General features: G+C 48.2%; 2 protein-coding genes across 4 annotated transcripts in view; both read left to right on the top strand.

Annotated features, from left to right (window-relative positions):
• The window catches only part of LOC144169778 (E3 SUMO-protein ligase RanBP2-like), a 98,518-nt gene extending 82,224 nt beyond the window's left edge, over positions 1-16,294 (top strand). The window contains exons 28-39 of the mRNA XM_077699112.1: positions 2,437-2,610; positions 4,010-4,174; positions 4,279-4,488; positions 4,623-4,815; positions 4,995-5,141; positions 6,935-7,243; positions 9,538-9,744; positions 10,077-10,252; positions 10,363-10,441; positions 11,766-11,974; positions 13,922-14,173; positions 15,515-16,294. Of these exons, the coding sequence (XP_077555238.1) occupies positions 2,437-2,610; positions 4,010-4,174; positions 4,279-4,488; positions 4,623-4,815; positions 4,995-5,141; positions 6,935-7,243; positions 9,538-9,744; positions 10,077-10,252; positions 10,363-10,441; positions 11,766-11,974; positions 13,922-14,173; positions 15,515-15,580 (2,187 nt within the window). The 3' untranslated portion in view covers positions 15,581-16,294. The remainder of the gene's footprint in view (positions 1-2,436; positions 2,611-4,009; positions 4,175-4,278; positions 4,489-4,622; positions 4,816-4,994; positions 5,142-6,934; positions 7,244-9,537; positions 9,745-10,076; positions 10,253-10,362; positions 10,442-11,765; positions 11,975-13,921; positions 14,174-15,514) is intronic.
• A 1,703-nt stretch (positions 16,295-17,997) lies between these two features.
• Positions 17,998-20,277, top strand: part of Tlk (Tousled-like kinase) — a 124,284-nt gene continuing 122,004 nt past the window's right edge. Inside the window, exon 1 of one of the 3 annotated variants that reach the window (XM_077699120.1) lies at positions 17,998-18,387. The gene's annotated coding sequence lies outside the window, so the exon portion shown is untranslated. Of the gene's footprint in view, positions 18,388-18,828; positions 19,154-20,277 lie in introns of those variants that run through there. The other 2 variants (XM_077699122.1, XM_077699121.1) reach the window with 2 other exon arrangements.

Here is a 20,277-nt window from a genome sequence, read left to right as displayed (position 1 = left end):
ACAGGGGAAGGGAGGGGGTGAGAAAAAATACACTCGCATAAAGCTGCCACTTCACCCACCCTTCAACTTGCGGAGCCAGCAGGAAAAGCAAAGAGAAAAAAAGAGCAAGGGCTAGTTTTGTGGCCGCTCTGCTCTGGAGGAAAGAGGCGCAGAACTAGAAGGATAAAAAAAAAAAAACGAAGACGGAGACTTCCTGTTCGCAAATGTAGCAGCTCTCCTGACCAATGCCATTTGGCAGCGGGAGCATGTGGGTTCGTGTCGCAAGTCCCACCGCGTCACCGCCGGGGAAGCGAGGGGTTCGCTCTCTGTCTCTGCTGTGTTGTCGCATGAGGTAGCGGGTGTACGCTCTCTGTCACCGCTTGGACTGGATAAAACCACGCAATAGCATTCTATCAAGTTGCGCACTCAAATAAGTGATTTTGCTGTATTTTTTTCCCATTGTAAGCCTACTCCATTCACCATCTTGAAAGGAGCCATGAAGAGAAAATGCAAGTTGGTTTTATTCGAAAGATTCCGTGTTTTATAGTGCCCCCAGCGCTTGTCCGGATACAAACGGCGCCTTATTCACTGAGAAATTAAACAATTTAGGTTAAAATTTTGATTTTCCCGCTCAATCGTGCGTTTTCGTGGTCCCAAGTGACATCACGGGAACCGACCGCTCTGCAGCCTAGAGTACCTTCATTCACGCATCCGCCGTACAGGGTAGAGACACGTAACGCTGGCGCCGCCATGTTCGGTTGCTCGCTCGCCGCCGAAGCAAGTCATTGTGTCAAAACCGCGCTAAAATTATCACCGCAACGCGGTTTACTGAAGAAGTTTGAATCATATTGTCTGTTTCGCGTTGCTAGGTCTCATGGGAAACGAAAAGAATAACGCGTTGAGCCCGTTGGCCCAATTGCGGCGGCACGGGACCGTTCAAAGGTTGTCTCCACCCTGTACAGCGGTGCTGGTTTGTTCCCGCGTTTCTTTACGTTCCGTAACCTAGGTGGCGCCACCATACCGTGGCAAGCGTTTGGTTTGTTTTTGCCCGCATTTAAACCTGGCTTGTTTTTGTTCTGGGAGAAAATATTCGTTCCCTGAAACAGTGCTCGCTCGACAAATGGGGTCACGTAAGACACCGTTGCTTGCGTCAATCGGCAAGTGTCGTCTGAGACAACCCCAAGCCCCGTAGTGCTGTGCAGCGAAACCAAAGCATGCTGTGCGCAGTAGTACGAACAGCAGAACGCATCAGTACTTCTATGTTTACATGTGCTTTCGTAACTTCCACTGTTTGTCCCATCATTCTTATTGCTTTGTAAAGAATGTGCCCTAAATTTAAGCGCAAATCGCTCGTTCGTCTAGTTTGTAAGCTCTACCTAATTTGCGTCTGCTTCTGCCAGCCTCCGCCAATCGCAGAGCTTAGCCCATGTGACATCACAGGTTCTGTTGCGGGAAATGAGCTGGTGATTCGCATGACCATTCCCGTTTTTCCTAATTATGTAGCTTATTTGAGCGAAGTTTACGTTAAAAGTGGTGTCAGTATGATTCTAACGAGACAATCTTTTGAATGAACCAAACTTGTGTTTTCTCTTCATGGCTCCTTGAAGCAAGATTTTCGCGTGCGCCTGGGCGTGTTGCCGATTCTTTTTTGGGAGCGCTTCTGATAAGACGAGCAAATTGTCATGGTCCCTTCGAGTTCTTCTTAATGGGAGTTCAGTGTATACATTCTTTTAATGACCGCTATAGAATATGAGGGTGACTTTCTTGTGTATGTTTTGGAGAGCGCGAACTCTACCTATCTGTTTGATTCTACTGTTTGTCATAAAGGCGGCAGGATTTCAGAATAGATTTCCGGTCGTCCCTAACTTTGATGGGGGTTACTTGTAGAGGAACTTGCTGAAAATTGAGATAGGCCACCATGTGGTTTAAAAATATTTCAACAGAATATTCAAGCATGCCTAGTGTAGAGTCGTTTTCAAGAACACTGAACTTGTTACCTTACTTTCCTTCCTTAAAAGCCAACTGCAACGAAATTTTGGGGCTCCTAAATAGTGTTTGCCTACGGTGCTACGTAAAAAAAAAAATGATTAGTTCAAAATATGTAGGCCCGAATATGCATTACTGTAGTGGAAGTAAAGATTGAAAATGGGCCTTTTCCAAACTAATCTGGGGAATGGGTGGCGATTATGGCCAGTTGAAGGGATGGGAGAGAAAGGAATTGACTGGAAGCAGTTGGTGGTTTCGCCCGCAGCTGCCTGTGAGAGATCGGCCTGCATTCTTGGTGCCTCTAGCTGCCTGTGCCTTTAAAATAAAAAAATGTACGAAAAAGTGTTGAGGAGTGGTACAGTCATGAATGCTTCTCTGTGAGTGGCACAATCGTGTAGTAGAACGCGCAGTGTGGGCCAAAGTGCAGTAATGGCAAGTGCGCTTCTTCTGCCTGTCCCCCTCCCATCCCAGTTCAAGTTTGGCAGCCCGCAGAAGTACGAGTTCAGCTTCAGCGGGGTGCGGCCGCGCAGCCCGGGCAAGACCCCCAAGTCCCCCTGCACCCCCAGCGACGTGGAGGAGGAGGAAACGGTCGAGTCCCCCGAGGCTGACATCTACTTCCAGCCGGTGGTGCCCCTGCCCCCCAAGGTACGCCTTTGTGGGGCCTACGCTTCCCCCACCTATGCATGGCCCTGGCTGATAATGTTGGCACTGGGGGTTTTGGGCTGCAGATGTAGCAGAGGCAACTTTATAGTGTGCTTGAGCAAAAATAAATGGGCTCAAGTCTGTTTCTCTTTCCTGCGTGATTAACGAGGTTTTCTTTTATCTTGCCTTCCGATCTACCCTCCATCTTTACCTGTGCACATTTTTCATCACGGCGCTGAATCACTGTGGCACTCGCAGATTCACTGAGCTTTCTACCAATAATCCCAACATTTGAGGCATAGTTGTTGACCTGCTTGGAAACACAACTTGAGGTGCTGCGAGCCGGAGACCGGGGCAAGCTCACATTATTACTTGTGGTGTTTTGTCACACTACTTATCAAGGGTCCTCATGAGGATGACTGTGTCACCTGCAAACAAATGTTTCATTGTAACATGAAGCTGTACGCTAAATTTTCATCAGTTTCATCTTTAATTCAGACAGAGGGAAGCCTTATTTGTCCTAACCGATTAAAATTGTGGAAATGATGAAGTAACCATGATTCCCCCGTGCTGTTGGTAGTAGTTGTGCGGAATGGATAGTTTAAGCATTTTAGCTAGTCCTTCAACTTTGTTCCAACCACGTTCTGGGGCCTTTCAAAAAATTGCCTCATTTGAAATTATTGTTCCATTGTCTATCAGGCTTCACTATCTACAGTTTCCGCTGTACTATTTGTTTTGCCTGAAAATTAGCCAAAAAGGAGATTTGTCTTTCAAATTTCGAGCTGCAGAATTGTGTTCTGTCATCAATTGTGAGACCAACATATTGACGGTTGTCAGATGCACTGTTCAGTCATCTATGTGGTTGAGGGCTGTTTATTGTGGGCTATTTGACAGCTATGCCTGTTTACTTTTACAATTTTAAAGGTAGGGTGGATGTCGCTTTTGTGCAGAGCAAGTTGGGCATTTACATGAGGAGTCCTGAAAATTTTACTAAAAGTTCTGCTCGCAAGATTTCTAGGAATAATGACTGCAAACGAGCAATTTTTTTTTTGGCGCCTCTTGCTAACACAATGTGCTGCGCAATTTCATAATCCAGGATCATGTTTTTATATGACTCATCTTGATTTCCACCTTGGTGTAGTTCCTGTGAGCTGTCTCACATAGCTGTCTCATTTGATGCACGACTGCATTGTTGTGTTTGTGCATATTGTACGGTGCTCCACTAATGGGTTCTTCAAGTGTTGCTAAAGGGCACTGTATCATCATACAGCGAGGATGCAAAGGAAGAAACAGGGCTGGCTGAAACTTGGGCAAAAATTGTTTTCTGTGCCAGGTTTGCTGCCAGAGTGTAGTCTGAGTGTCTCAGTTATCGAGGCATGGGAATCTTGCTCACCCGAAACAGGTGGAGGTGCGCACGGGGGAGGAGGATGAAGAGGTGCTGTACAGCCACCGGGCCAAGCTGTACCGCTGGATGGACGGCGAGTGGAAGGAGCGGGGCCTGGGCGACATCAAACTCCTGCACGACTCCTCTGCCGGCCGTACCAGGCTGCTGATGCGTCGAGAGCCCGTCAGTAGTCGCACGCCTCTGGTCATTCTGTCGCGTGGGTTCACAAATGGTGGGATGGTGGGAGCTGATCTTTCTTCTTTTCTCCACTTTGTGCTGCGAGGCAGGTGCTCAAGGTGTGCCTGAACCATCTGCTGACACCCGAGCTGCAGTTCGGCAAGAAGGACGACCGGACAGTGCTTTGGTCGGCGACGGACTTCTCGGACGGCGAGCCAGCGCCGTACCAGTTTGCCCTGCGCCTCAAGAGCGCCCAGGTGGCCGAGGAGTTCCTGGCTGCCGTGGAAAGCGCCAGGGGCTCCGCCCAGGCACCCCCTCCGGTGAGCAGCGGTTCCCTCTTCTTTTTTCCACTTTCCCCCTCTCCTGTTAGAAGACGTGCAGGCCGAGACGTGCAGGCTCAGCTAATTGGTGATTTGGCAGGACAGTTATCGATGAAGTCTCCTGTTCTTCCCAGGCAAGTCAGGCGTCCAGCAAGCCAGCAGTGGACGCCTCAACTTTCTCCTTCCGACTGGACGGGGCTGTGGTAACGATTCCCAGTACGATGGCAACGGGTTTCTCGCTGGGAAGCCGCTTTGGTGCCTCTAGGCCAACCGTGGTGCGGTCATTGTTTGGCAACGTGTCGCCAGCAAAAGACACCTCAGACAGTGGTAAGTTCTAAAAAGTGCCAATCATTATAACTTAAGCACTACTCTGCGAGGGTTAAATGTCTCTACGGGAAGTTGGGGAAACAGTGATGCGTGTGTGGTTGTCACCTTCTGTGCGGTTTCTTGAGAGCTTTTCGTCACATGGGCGAGAATCTGAGCTCTCTTGTCTCCCTGCACTACAGATGTGCAGATTGTGTACGAGGCCAAGGCTAGCCCTGAACAAATAGCGCGGGCAAGAGCTCTGAAGCTCCCTGACCACTTCTACCTGTACGAGACGAAGCCACCCTGCTCGGGGTGCCGCGGCTGTGATGACTGGGAAAGCAAGAAGAGTGAGTTATTCGGGCCACTCCTGCTTCCTTGTTTCACCAACAAGTGGGCTGGATTGGGTCCCCCCCCCTCTCTCTCTCTCTCTATCTCTCTCTCTCTCTCTCTCTCTCTCTCTCTCTCTCTCTCTCTCTCTGTGTGTGTGCGTGTGCGCGGGTGCGTGCATGTGTGTGTTTTCTTTTAACTTGGTATAGTCAGTGTGGCTTTTCTAATTCTCTTGCAAATAGTGATGGTGCAATAATGCTCTTGCAGAATGACAGAGTGATTGGGAAATTGATCAGATAACCTTATGCATGTCCGAATAGCGATTTCTACCTTTGAACATGAACCAGTTAAGGAGGGACACTGGTCTTAAAACAACTTTTAATTTTCAAGTAAACTTTGTGAAACGTCAGTCTTGCTGTTTTTCCCCCGCTGATTTCAAATGTACCATTATTTTTTTCAGTTGGTCAATTAGTTCCCAGGGTAATTCGAGATAATAATCCATTGTTGGCCAAACAATAGACAAAACAGTGTTGGTCAATAAACTGCAATCTTTATACTTTCCAATGCTATGAACCCTGTTTCACTTGCAATAATTGAAGCAGTTTTTTGATGCATTGCTTGGAACTAATTTTACAGCTCATTAAACTTCTGTGTTTGAAATGGGCACTCAAAATTCCTTGCCACTGGTGCCAAATTTTTTCCAAATCAAATTTTTCACTTTTTTTCCCCCCTCCCTGTGTGCCTTATGTCACCCCTTCTTCAGTACACCACCTTTCCTGTGAGAACAAATGCAGCCATAACATAGTGTTTAAGGTACTCTGCCAATGCAGATTGCCTGCAGGGGGTTATCAGGCCATAAAAACAGCTCCTGCATCTGCCAGACATTGTGCCTGCCATGCTGTTTGGTCTTACCTTCGAACAGCAGTGTGTGACCTTATAAACAGTGAGAGCAAACTGACTGCAGAAATAAAATAGAAGCTGGACAAGGAAAACTCCAGCCATAGTAAACGGAATGGTAACTTGAATAGGAGTACGAGTTGTCTGTTGGCGCCACTTTGTCTATTGGCATCAGGGATAGCCTAGTTTGCGTCTAGTGGGTGTTGGAGCACGTGAAAGAGGCACAAAGCTGATATATTGAAACTGCAAAAAGAAAGCACTGAGGCTTTTCTTGCATGGGAAATCTATCGGAATTAGATAAGTCGTCTTGCTTTTTCCTTCTCCTTCCTGGGGATAGCAAGCAGCCTGACCTTCACTTTTTATCAGTGTTGCTACTTTGAAATATATGTTTCTTTTTTTACAAAAAAGAAAACTGCAATATTTGAAATGCCTAAGTAACCTTGTAATTGGGCCATATTTATCCAGTTAGTAGGCTGAACTTGACTGGACCAAATATGCCGGGAAATATGCTTAAAGTTGCACTTTTGTTTTCTGTACTGCTCCTCTGGCAATTTGCCACCAGGTGGCCACATTAATGAGGCACTGCAGCCAGCTTTTTCACGTCAGTGTCAGTTCTGGGTATGTTATTTCTATTTGGAATACGTTGTGGCACATCCATTTTGTAGGCCTGGGGACCTCAGGGTTGATCAACTGCCTTTTAAGTGTTAAATAATATTTCTCCCTCCGTCTTCAACATTCTTTATTTATAAAGCACAAGATGGTGCACTTTTGGTTATGCTTTTCACCTTCTCATCAGTCACAGTGGATTGCACGAGCTTGTTAGGGTTCTCTCAGTGAGGCTGCATGCACGTGCACTCGGCACACTTTGCCTAGTTGTGCGAATGCTGTGATTCACCGTCGCTTTCCTATCACGCAGAGGCGCTGCTGGCTGCAGGCTCCTCCTCCCCCAGTGGTGTCCAGCCTGCATCCGCGCCTGAAGCTCCGCACCTGGCTGCCGCCGACAGCACCACTGGTGGCAAGGAGGAGGAGAGCACTGAGGCCGGCACCCCGCTCTTTGGCTCTGGCGGAGAGATGACCTTTGCCGATTTGGCCCGGCAGCAGTCCGGCGCAGGCTTCGGCCTCCAGGGTCCCTCCCCCAAGAGTGGCCAGTCCCTCTTCTCGGGGGCCGGCAGCAAGCTCTTCCAGTCCACGGTGTCCAGGCGGAAGTCTGAAGGCGAGGACGATGGTACGAGCTCCCTTGCTTGACCCGTGGCATTGGTCGTATTCCCTGGCTCAGTGTTGGTGTTGCACAGTGGGCATTCTTCATTTAGCAGAGCCAATTATGGCTAGCGCTCAGAGGAGCAGCAGTCCTCCACCATTGTGGCAGTGTCCTTTGTGGTACGGCTTCCAGAAAGCACTTTTGACACGCAGCTTTTTCAAATTGGACTTGATTGCTGTTGTCAAGCACGGTGGTGCTTAGAACTGACATGTTGACTGTGAGGTTTGCTAGGCATCACAAAGTTCACAACTGTTGCATAATTCCAATGCATGAGCATTAGGCAGCTCCCCGCACAACTATCGTATATACTTGTGCAAGTTCGATGTGGCGGGCAATAGCGAGCACTTTCACGTGCATCATGTGGTCTCTCTACCTCGCAATATGCATAACGCTAGCTTTGCACAAGGCAGGCATTCGTGCACACTGCGAGGAACCACCACGGGTTCGAGCTATTTGAGCACACTCACGATACTGAAACGCCGTCGCGCCAACTTAACACCGTCTCTGTTGGGGAGGTGGAGAAGGGGGCGACAAAGGAATATGCCCAGGGTACAGAGGGAAGACGTTTATTTTATACTAACATTCTAGTCACATATTTTACAGTCCCAATTACACAATTTACAGTACAGGTACGTACTTCCGTTAGGTGAAAGGGGCGATGGGGCGCCACGCGCAAGTGCGCACGTTTCGTCGGCGCAGAGCCAGTGGGCTCTTCTGTCGGGGCAAATTCCGGGGGTGCGCGCACGTTGTGCGCGTGCGCATCGCCGTGCTGGCCGGATCGGCTCGCAGCAGCGAGGGAGACGGGGCCCATTCGCTCACAGGCGCGTACCGCACGGCGTGTTCGTCGAGTGGTAGGTACGGCCTTACTATATGCAAGCGTAGGGACAACAGGAGCAGCCTTGGGCACGGGCCGCAGCCGGAAGGGCTGGTGGGCTTTCGCCGGCGCAACAGAGTTGCCGCCGGCTGGTAAAGAAAGCGTCACATACCTTCGGCCAATGCCTTCGGCGTCCTGGCAGCGTCTCCCCGAACGGACCCCCGTGCAGGGCGCGCGTTCGCGTCCTCGCGAGAGTTGGGTTCGGGCATCGTTCAAACGGACCAATGAGGTGAGGTTAGCTCCGCTACCAGGGCGGAGCGCCCGCTGCGTGACAGTGTTTTATCGCCGCAACGGTCTCTGCAGGCTTCACCTCACGCAAGAGTTTGAGAGACGGCTCGGCTCTACGCAGTGGCGCCAAGACGAGCCGGAATTTTGGAGGAGAGAGGGGAAAAGCGCCGCGTGATGGCACAAACCCAGTGATCGCGCAATGGCCTGGGCGTCAGGATCCCCACACTCATCATGGACGATGCAGCGTAGCTGTCTCTCCGCGCGCCAACCACATCAGAAACTAGTTCTTCCAGTTTCGGCAACTTGCACTTCTTCCCATGGAATGCCTTTCAGTTTCTGTCAGTTGAGGCAAGGTCTTTTGCAGCGTCCAGGGCCACACAAGCTTTTCATCCACATCAAACTTCCGTCCTGCCACCTGCTTACCGTGCTCCTTGGCGTAGTCAACCACTTGCAGCTTGAACGCTGCAGTAAAAGTTCTCGGACGCCATCCCCCTGTTACTAATCTATGCTAGCCCTAACGGGGCTTTCTTCTTGAGAGGCGAAATACCGCAAAAGCTTACTGAGAGTAAGTACCGTGTAAACAGTGAAGACGACGCGAGAAACAATGAAATGATGGTGCCAGCCTAAGCAACGGCGGCAGCGGAAAACGAGCCAGTGCCATCTTGCGGCTACAATTAAAATTTTGGTTCCCGGCGGGACTTTCAAAATTTTTTCCAAAATTTTTCAATGGTGCCTCCATAGTGGGGATGCAGCCCTTACACAATGGCGGCCCTTACACGAGTATATACGGTATGTCCATCTGTCTGTAACACACTGCGCAACATGCAGGTGACACGTGGCAATGTGTAACACACTGAACAGCCCTCTGATCACAAATCTGTCCTCTGCCCATTTGTCCGGTAGGCGTTGCGCGAGGCATATGTATACATGGGTCTTAGTGAATATTAATGCATAAGCTATCCTAGGATGCTTCCTTCCAGAAATCTGTCTGCCTGTCCAAAACGTGCAACGCGATGCTCCCCTCGTTGATTGATTCAGGCTCTCCGTGTACAGGGTTGGCAGAGCAGAGCTTAGCTCTCGTGTAGTGTCCTTCAGAGTGTGGCAGCAGTGTTTGGGTGTGCGTGTGAGAGGGGTCCTGGTGGCACACTGTGTGGTGCAGGTGCGGACGAGGTGGTGTCGAGCGAGGACATCCACTTTGAGCCCGTGGTGCCGCTGCCTGACCTGGTCGAGGTGCGCACGGGCGAGGAGGACGAGGAGCAGCTCTTCTGCCACCGGGCCAAGCTGTACCTGTTCGACATCCACACCAAGCAGTGGAAGGAGCGCGCCCTGGGCGAAATCAAGATCCTCAAGCACAAGGCGCGGCCCTGTGAGTGAGAGGAGAGCCTGCCTTCCACGGCTTTGCACTGCCGCATTTATACCTTGCCAAAAATGCCGGTTGCAGTTGCCCTTTTTTTTTTCTTGTCATGAATATTAATAAGTTTAAAGTTGTTTCTTTTCTTGCCCGCTGATGTGAAATGTTTTGACGTATTGTGCTTGTTATTGCCACCTGAGTACCTATTCTTTGTTTTGCTTAAATTTCTGTTTACTGAGAACAACACCCTATCTTGTGAGTTGCTTCGAGTTGCCAGTACTTTGTGCAGCTGCTGCAGACGGCCATTCTTGCCTGCCTCACAAAGATCATTCTTGCTGCCACCGCAGTCTGTTTCCGGGTGCTGATGAGGAGAGACCAGGTGCACAAGGTTGCCTGCAACCACTCCATCACAGAGTTCACCAAGCCGGTGCCACTGTCAACCTCGGCCAACACCCTGACGTGGAAAGCGCTCGACTTTGCTGAGGGAAAGTCCACCCCCGAAACCTTTGCAGTCCGCTTCAAGGTACGGCTCAGGAAGGCTCGGGCTCACTTGAGCGCCCTGTTTGCTATTGGGGGCCACGGTTGATTGTTCATCTCTGTATTTCTTTCCCCGCCCCTCCTCCCCTCTTGCAGAATGCCGAAATTGTGAGAAAGTTTGAGGAGACGTTTGAACAATGCAGGCTTGCTGTGGTGGAGCACGAAAGTCGCCTGGGTAAGAACAGTTGAACCAGTCTTCGATTTACAATGGGGTCGGCACACGGGCCACTCTCAAAGCACTGGGCTTAGTCTAATTTCTGCTACCACAACGGCTGCCTCTTCTTTTTTTGTTACCTGCTGACATATTGGAGAGAGAGCTCTCAGAGTTTGGCACCAGAAACTTCGCCTTCAACTTTTGAGAGGGAAAAAAAAAAAAAAAAAACACTTTGGGTCTCCAAGGTGTTCTCGTCTCTAAGCTGCAACCACTTATTGGAGCAGACGATATAGCTCTGTTAGTCTGTCTGTCACTTATGAAAAAGTTAATTTTATGTGGGGACGTGGCAGTTATAGCTCACTTTGTTATTTATGCACTGATTGTAACCAAAGTTGGTGCACAAGTACAATTTTTACTATGGAAATGTAAAAAAAAAATCAATTTGCAGCTATCTTGTATAGTCTTCCTGTTGTGACTGCATCCTACTTATTAAAATCAGTTCATCACTTAATTAAAAAGCTAGCAAAGCTTGAACTCCTTCAAATTGTTGTGCCTCTGTTTTCACCGGGTCTATTATGCAATGCAAAGCTGTTTGTTAGTTCATTACGGTCTCTGTAGCTAAAAATAAGTTCAGAAAACGTATGCATTGTAGACCATTTATACCGTAACTGCTTATAGTGCAGAACCAGATATAATGCGGGTTTTCCGACAACCGGTTTGCCTCCCATGGAACTCAATGCATAAGCATACCACTTAAAACGAGGCTGTCTGACCATCGCCTCCTGTATTTTTACAATGCCAAACGCATCGCGCGTTTCCCAATGGGAGTGAGTGGTACGCCTGCAGTGCATTGAGTGATTATAAGCAAAGAATAATTGAGAGGTTAACTTGCGATGAGGCTGGATTCATGCATGTTTTGTTTTATTTATAGTGCGGTACCGCCTATATTGTGAATCTTCACGGCTCCTGTGACGTACGTTATAAGCAGTCAGCACTGTACATATTTTTAGCATGCCCACTTTCTTTCACCTGTTGGATGGGGCATGAATGTTGTGCCATTTTTGTTGATTTTACCGAGGCAACAAAAATAAACGAACTAATAGATAACTGCAAACTGATTTCTGTTCTGACATTGTCATAATAAACTGTACTTGTACACCAAGTTTGGTTAGAATCTGTGCATAAATGAAATAGGGTGTTATTTGCCGTCTCCCACCTTAGAAAAAAACGAATTGCTGTTCACTTTAGTTGTGTTGAACTCTAGTCACCTTTCCTAGGTTTCAAAAACCATAAATATTATCAGGACGTTTCGCATAGAAATCTTGTTTGTGTCCTCAATTCACAGCTGCTTCGAAAAGGAACGGCGAACTTCAAGGACAGCGGGACGATGGCAGCAGGGAAGCCGTGAAAGATGAGGAGGAAGAGGATGTTGATGAAGACGATGACGATGAAGATGATGACGACGACGATGATGATGATGAGCCAGGGGTCGACATCATGTTTGAAAAAAGGGTCACGCTGGCTGCACAGAGGACTCCCGGAGGTGCTTACGAGGTGAGGCTTCTGGCTGAACTGCTGGTTTTCAACGGGAGGATTGTTTCCATCATATGGAGCTGTGAGCAGAACAAAAAAGAATGCTGCGTTGTGCTGCATGTGGCTAAGTATGAGTATCTTGGGCCAGTTCTGTGACTGTGATGAAGTCAACTTTTATAAGTAGCACGAATCTATGTAAGCCCGAAGCAAGAATGGCAGGTGGATATCGTTAATATTACTAGCGGTTCGGTTGACAGGACGTTGCATGGAGCCGCATCTGCTGAATTACTCATTTCAAAGGCTTTGCACTTGTCGCATTTGTATTTGCAATAGAATGGTTGGGCAGGATATGACTAGTTATGTCAGCCAGCATCACTGCAAACTCTCGTTAACAAAACACTCCCTGTGTACGCTCTTTTTGCCTAAAATTTTTCCATAAGATCAAAAGCAAACCAAGCTTTGAAGTGTTTTCTGCACAAAATGCAACTCGTAATGCTTGCTATTGATATGATTGGTAGTGAACTTGCTCTTGTTTTTTGCACAACATTGGAAATTTCGTCACGCTAGCCACCTTTTTGTAGATTTCCTGAACGCTGAAGTACAGGTGCGGTGAAACCAAAAATCTCCAAGCAGCCTATAATGAATTGCAGTTCCTCCCTATTGTGCACTTGATTTTTCTTTTGTGCTATACCTGAACCAGTTACCCGCACCTCTATTTTGGGCAGGATGGCAGAAAGGCGAGTAGGATCAGGTGAGGGAGGTAGTTGCTGATGTGCTCACAGCCTGGGTGCTGGTGATTACCGTATTTTCACACATATCACCTGTCCCTGCATATTACCTGCACCCCCCCTTTTCGTCGATGAATAAAGAAAATATATCCCTGCATATTGCCCGCGTATTTTATACAAATACAAATGAACCAAAGCTACTACTCAAGCAGCATTACACGTTTGTTTATGCAAAAGAACTTACTAGCTGTCTGCGTAACTAGACTTGCCGCATACATTTTTTCAGGTTGGTATATTGTTGAGTTGTGTGCACAAAATAAGCACTCAATGTGATAACAGTGGCTTAGTTGCTATTGCTGCTGTAAGGGCATCACGGCCCAACGCGCATTGCTGTGAAGCTGCACCAAAAGAAATACCTCGTGTGTAATTTGCACCTTTACTTCACCCCTGAAATTTCGCATTTTTGGTGCGGGTTATGCGTGCGAAAATACAGTAGGTTCTGAAAGTTTTGCCTATCTCTGTGGAAACCAGTTTCTGCAAAACTTGGGGGGGGGGCCCTATTTGAAGTGGTCATTGAAAGTTGCGTCCTGGCTGCTTGGGGCACCCTCTGACTGGCCTTTGCATCGGACGGAGGCCGTACAGCAGAATTGTTTTTCTGGGCATACGATGGTATACTGCTTCTAGTCAGTGAAAGAGGAAGTGGAATCTCATCACACCAGTGGAAAATTATCTACAAAGAACCTGCTATTTGCTGCGGAGCTTTAGTTTCACAGCCAAGCTATTTGATACTGTGCTGTCCAAGAGTGATTCCATTTAATTAAGGAGACTTTGCCGTACTGGGAAGATATGGACAATTGTTTTATAGGTTTTTGTGGGAGCCAGAGATTTGCGAATTCTATTCATTTCCCACGCAGATTCTCACAGATTTCATGTCGCCCAGTTGTGTGCTATTGCTACTGCTCAGCAAAAGTTTGCTGGTTTGATCCAAGGTGCTCATACGATCAACTCCCTTCATCTGAACTCGGGTAACTCACGACTGCAAAGGAGAGCAAAGTGTTATCGCATGGAGGTGTTTTGTACGCGAACCTGCGAGCATGTGTGCATCTCCATGAGCGGTGCGCAGGGAACAGACGAGCTTCCCCTTTTGTGTTTGGGCAGCCTGCCAGCATGGGCTCAGCCACCGGGCTGGTCCCACTCCCCTCCGCGCGTAACTTCCCCTTCCCCTTCCCCCTCTCCCTAGACCCTGGGCATGGGCAGCCTGCAGATGGTGTACGACGACTCCTGCTACGGGGCACGCATCCGGGTGATGTCGGACGACGGGTGCCTGCTGTGCGACACCCTGGTGGCAGTGCAGACGTGCCTGCGCACCGAGCGGCTGCACGCCTTCTGGTCCGCCGTCGACATGTCGCGGGAACCGCACGTGCGGCGGCACTTCCAGGCCACCTTCAGCTCCCCGCAGGCCATCGCCGAGTTCAGCCGCACCTTCACCGAGGTGAGGGGGGCCCGGGACCCGGCGCAGATGAGAGGAGCCTCCAACTGAGTCCAGCTTGATGTGTTGAAGTAGCAGCATTACACGTGTGCCTGATAAGCTGCCCTTTCAGTGCGCCTTCAATGTGGGAAAGGTGGGAAGAGAAGGCTGTTGCACTGCCAAGAGAGTCAGACAAGTCATGGTTGACTTGTGGTGCCAGCAGATGGATTCTCTTAAACACAGCTTCTCTGTAATGTATGTCTGTGACTGGTATTGTGACTGTGGTTTGGTCTACATATGCCACCTCAATAGAGTTATCTATCTAGTAGGCAAAATGAACTAGTGCTGTGTAACAGGTTTCACATCCAGAGCTCCAGACTAAGCAGAATGTTATGCTGTCTGCTTACGTCCGAGGTGGTATGGTATGGTTGTCATTATTTCGTCCGAGGTCACTGCCGGATTTACTGGAAATATTTACATGTGCCAGTCAACATAGGCAAAGCTGAAATACACAAGGCAGTCGGCACTCCCCAATGAGTTGAATGCCCTCTGTAGGGCTGAGCAGCTCCTGGCATAAAAAAATATCCCAGTCCTCCCAAGCGCCCTTCCAATCCTGGTGTTCTTGTTTTTTTGCACCTTTGCATGATTACTAAGTGGTTCAAGACTCCGACTTTTCTATTATTTGTGAATGTGTTCAGAATGTAAATCCATTTCAAAAGGATTTCAAAGAATTTAGCACTCGCATATCACAGCTCGTGCTTTTTCCCTGTGGATTGAGCTCTCTGTGGGGCATGGTGCGAAATTATTTTTGTAATGATAATGTTGTGCTCATGCACCTGACTTTTTCTGATTTGTTGAATATAATATGAGTCACACTGTTTAAATGTAAATTTGGATTATGTAGTACTCCATAAGGAGCCAGCCAATTTTTTGTCTCTTAAGGGGTTGAAAATCGCCCAGCTGCCGTTCCCCGCTTACCAGAACAAATGCATTGCAAGTTGGTTAAAACCATCCAGTTCTGCAGCCATCCTCCTGTTACAGTAGCAACTTCATTTTTCCTAGCGGATTAGTTGGCAATTGACAGTAAAATAAATAACCACAGCCCCTTTTTGTTTCAGATGAGGTAGTCTGGGTGTTAGAGGTTTGGATGTACGAGTTACAGGTTTGAGTAAGTGCATGATACGTGTGGGGGATAATAATGACCCCCTGCATTGGTGGGATCAACTCAAAAAAGCCTTTTAGGCGTAGGTTTGCATTCCTGAGCACAGTTGTTTCATGGCCAGTGTTTTAGTGCAGTGTCTGCACATCACCGGTTTATCTGTTGCTGACTGCTGCTTTGGCATCGCCTTTTTCCCATTTTTGCAGGCCAAGGACTTTGCCGTGCAGAGCGAAATTGTTGAAACCATCGATGAACCACCCAGTCGTCCATAATTGGCTGTAGTGCAGGGAAACCACCGGGCTGCTAGTGGTGTTATTGTTCGTTCTGATTAAATTTTTGTTCGCTTTTTTTTTTATTATTATTATTTATCGGTGTCTGTTCGATGAAGCACATTGAATGACAGTCATCATTAGGACGTCGGAGCAGCAGCAACAACAATCAGTGCTACTTTTTTAGGTTAACTCATTTTTAGCCCACCTGTTTTAAACCCAATTGTGGGAAGAAGAGATCGTGTATATAAGGCCAGCATGAGCCCCAGTGGTGTCATCATCGCTCATCTTTTAGACACCAAAGGATGGACACGTTGAAGAAGATGCGGATGACGAGTGTGTGGTCTATTTGCCAAATGTGAGCAGCTTGGATGGGAGAAAGTGTGTGCTGACCTCGTCGAGGGTGCCAAGGACAAAAAGGGGAACCCAGAGCGTGGCACTCACCGTCGGCTTCCGCCTTACCACCCCCAATGGGCCCCGTAGAGAGGGCTGCCGAGGCCGTGTGCCGGTGCCGGACGTGCATCTGCAAGTGCTGCGTCAAATGTATCGGTGCCATCGGCGGAGTGCCTCGTTTTGAAGCCGGGGCCATCATCGTCCTGCTCTTCAGCTCGCATCCTGTCACATTGACAGACAGTAGAGACTTCTAGGCAACCTTGTGCATGCCAGCTTTGAGTGAGGGGGAGGAGAAAAGCTAATAAACGTTGCTTGCCATTCAGAGTGCTGTGTGTGAGGCCACTTCATCGTCAAAGTTCACTTTATTTTGTCTTTTCTAATTACGTAGTCGGCATTTCCATTTCAAGTTTGATGCCTTGCATTCATTTCTGCTTGTTGCTAGGTTGTGCACTTCGTGCACTTAATCTCATGTGCTTTGAAGCTGCTGTTGAGTGGTTGTAGCGTTAATAGCTTTTTTTTTGTACACCCGCCCTTGCTGTCCTGTGCGCAGTGGGTACGGGATAGACGAATAAAGTACCACTGCTTAGTGGTGTCTAATTGAACTATGCAGGTCCTCAAAGGTCTCGAGTACTCATTTTATGAGCTATAGTAGTGATTCTCCAAATCAAGGAGGCATTGCTGCATATTGAGTTATGCTAGAGGGTTATAGGAAAATCTACCTTCATCCTAATGTAGAAGCTATGTGGTGTCTACAGAAACACTGCATTTCAGAATGTGAACTAATTATTAGGCTTCATTAAGGTCAAATCTCAATACTGATTTGCGTATGCACATGAACGCAATTTGCGGAACTAGCAAGCTGGCCTGAATTTCGGATGTTCTGTAAAGTCAGATATTTTCTCTTTGCTGAGCTGTACAGTTCATTCATCATGAGGCGAAATTCTACTGGTGGGTTGGGAACTGAAATTTGGGATACAACAGTACCTCCTAAGCAAGCTAGCTGCAGAGATGCACCCCAAACAGCTATTGGAAACCAGGGCATTCCTTTTGCTGTACCAGAAGTGCGGTTAGTTGGCGTGGTGTAGTATTAGCCCACTGTTAGCCCAGCGCTTGAAATTCGGCCTCTCTGCTGCTTTGCACAGGAGCTGTGTGCATAATCGCAATAATTGGCTGCGGAACAATTCTTTCTTGTGTTTATTGAAGAATGCACCAGGAGTGCTTCAACGTTAATGCTGGTTTTCGATATAAATATAAGCAATTGTACTCAGTTGCAAGCAAACGTGATATCACTTGTATCAGTGTGATTTGCAGCTTAGCTGTGGTGTTTGCCTTTTGAACAAACCAAGCTTTTTGAGGAGGGTGCTTTGGCTAACATAAAAGGTGTGTGAGTTCATTGAATAAGGAAATACCTGCAAGTAGGCTCCACGGCAGTACAACTAGCTTGCAATTTTTTTTTGTTTAATCATAGCTGCTACTTACTGGCTGTTTTAAAATTGCGCATGGCCTATTGAACAATGTTCGGTGTGGGCTTATGTTACGCCCAGCTTCTTTTATTTTAGTTATTATCTGCGGCAACAAGGGCAATCTTCACCTAAAAGATTTTTCAAGCTACGAAGATCAAAGCTATCATTTGAAGGAAAAAATGATTACAGGTGCAGTGTTGTGTGGCAAGACTAAACGTGTTATGATTGTCAACAACCAGTTCTATGGAGTAGTCGAATGGCACCCATCGGCTAGCGTAGAAGTACTGCGCTGCCAGCAAATAGCTAACTGAGACTGAATGATACATTTCGCAGCGTGCAATCAACGTACTACCACATTCAGTCCGCATTCGACCTTCTCCAATCGGCTATGTCGAATAAAGATCGCAACTTTTCTTGTTTGGTACTCGGCCGTGCACAAACAGCCTGAGTTAGGCGCCGTCAATACGCGCAAGATGAATGTACGGCTTCATTTGAATATTTACACGGCTCGACGAGCCGTTAACGTCCGTAGCGCTGATTCCACGGCTCACGGAAGCCCAAGAAACCGCAACGCGCGTTTATTTTTTAACGCGTGCGAAGGACTCTAAAAAAAAACGCGTTAATGGTTTGTGACAGACGACACGTGACGTCACGAAATGTACACAAAGTTGAGTTCGCCAGCGTAGGCTTAATATTTATGAATGCATTGACTTTCTTGACGCGAAAGAGTCGTCGCTGCTCTCATGACTAAACTACAGTTAATACGCGTCGCAGTAAGAACGTCTCCGCTGAGGTTCTTCCGTATGACAGGTGCCGGCGGCAGTAATGCGATGTTTTCTTGGCTAATGTGAGTGATCTGCCTATCGCCATCTTGAGCTCTTCAAGCTTACCGTCAAACAAAATCGCCTTGTTTTCGGGACAACACAAACGCACCATCGGCGGCCGTGCCTGCAGGTGAGCTCTTAAAAGTTTTCTTTTCGGCGGATGATGTTTGATCTCCACATCAGTCGTCGCTGTCGCGTAAAAAAAGTGCATTGTGCGTATGGACGGGTGCTGTGAGCATTTACTTTAAATGCCCAAAGCATGTGTTCTGCTTTGTAACATCGCCATTAGGCCTAAGGAACGGTGATTTTACGGTTTTGAGCACGTTAATAAGTAGTTCAGGGAGGTCGCACAAGCCTGTCTTCGACGCTGGCATTGCAATCGGTCAAGGGAAGGCAAAAGAGCGCGGGCGCAGGGCGCGTACTGCGAGTCTCGCTCATCGAAAAGAAAGAAGGGGGTGGGGGGGATCCTTTGAACCAGTGTGCCGGAATCTCGAGCCACAAGGGTGGGCACTAGCGACATTTTTTTCGGAATTCGGCTGCTCGGAAGAACTTAAGGAACAGAGCAGTGTGCCGACGGCGCTCGTCGGTGCGGTGACCTAGCCGTGGACATTTTTTTTTTCTCGGGGGTCACTTCGCAGCACCAGCAGTGACTGGAAACGTAGCCTCTTGTCGAGTGTGTGCGTGTATGTGGTTGCGTCGGACATTTCTCGTCGACGTGACGCCGTTTGTGCGAGGCGGGGCGAGAACAGAACGGATAAGGGAACAGTGACCGCGACAATCCTGCCAGTATGGTTGTTATGCCGCAAGTTTATTTCTCATCGCCAGGTCGCCGAGGAAAATAGAACGTAGTTTGTTGAACTGGCAAGATGCTCTGTAGGAGATATTCGCCGTCCATGGTATTTTCCTTTTTCTGGCTTCGGGTTGTGGAGAGGTGCGAAATATTCCAGCTGGTGTTTCGAGTGGGCACTGCAAAACGAAGTCGGAGGACGCTCAAAATCTGAAACCACCTCCGGTCAACAGAACTCACACGTTAAGTTAGCCGGCACCCGCTGTTGTAACCACCGAATTCAGTAGCCGCATCGTTAGCTCTCGTTTGCAAGCTGGCTGCAAGTGGGCAGATATTTGTAGTATTTCTAGAACGGCTCTTCGTTTTAGCTTCCCGTTGCAAGCCGGTTCATCTTACCAAGTTTTCTCGTTGCTTGCGATCCGCGACGATGCAGTGCAATTTTTCTTGTGCGAGCACATCGGTTTCTTTGCGAAGTTTTCAGTGCGCGCAAGTTGCTGCTCCTATTTTCGGCGGTCGTTGAGGCCTGGCTGGCTTGGGAACATGCTGTGGGCCTCTTCGGTTTACTTTGCCAGGCAGGCGGGGGTTGTGGAGACAGTGGGTCTCTGATTTACACTCTCGGACTCGCCGCGGATAGTCTGCAGATAGTCCGAGAATTCCCCGAAGTCATAGGGATACATGGGAAAATCGAATGTTGGACTGCTTCTCGGGGAGTCCGCGGTGAGTCCGAGACTAAATCAAAGAGCCCCAGTGCCTGTTTAAGGGCCAGTGATCTGCAGACTCATGAAACCGAACCGCATACTTTTCGCATGTAGGCGTTTGAACATCTCCTTCCCCTTTCTGATGGGCATTAACTATTTTCCGTCCGCACTGGCTGGTCACCGTGGAGGGGGTGGTGCAACATTATTTTCACTCGTGACTGGTTAGCATTTACCTGAACCTTGCCCTACAGCGCACGCGCTCCCATTGCTGTCTGAGCCATTTACAATGAAGTATCTCGTAATGACGTTAAGCAAGCAAGCAAGATGGTTGTTGTCAGAAGCCGAGAAACAAGGTTTTCACAAGCTAGTAGTAAAACTGCCTGGAAGTATTGGTAGTCCTTGCTTTCCTCTTGCTCACATGTGCCCCTTTTTCGTCCTCAGGAAGTTTAAAAAAAATTGATGTTAATTTTTTTTTTTTTGCATGATATTGTGAATATACCTGAAAGGTCAGACTTGCCATCGGCTCTCACTCTGC

This window comes from Haemaphysalis longicornis, unplaced genomic scaffold (genome assembly GCF_048455015.1).
Source record: "Haemaphysalis longicornis isolate Haplotype H1 unplaced genomic scaffold, Haemaphysalis longicornis Haplotype H1 scaffold_2, whole genome shotgun sequence".
Taxonomy (NCBI): domain Eukaryota; kingdom Metazoa; phylum Arthropoda; class Arachnida; order Ixodida; family Ixodidae; genus Haemaphysalis; species Haemaphysalis longicornis.
The sequence above is the reverse complement of the archived record's forward strand: the minus strand, read 5'-3'. Positions and strand labels throughout refer to the sequence as shown.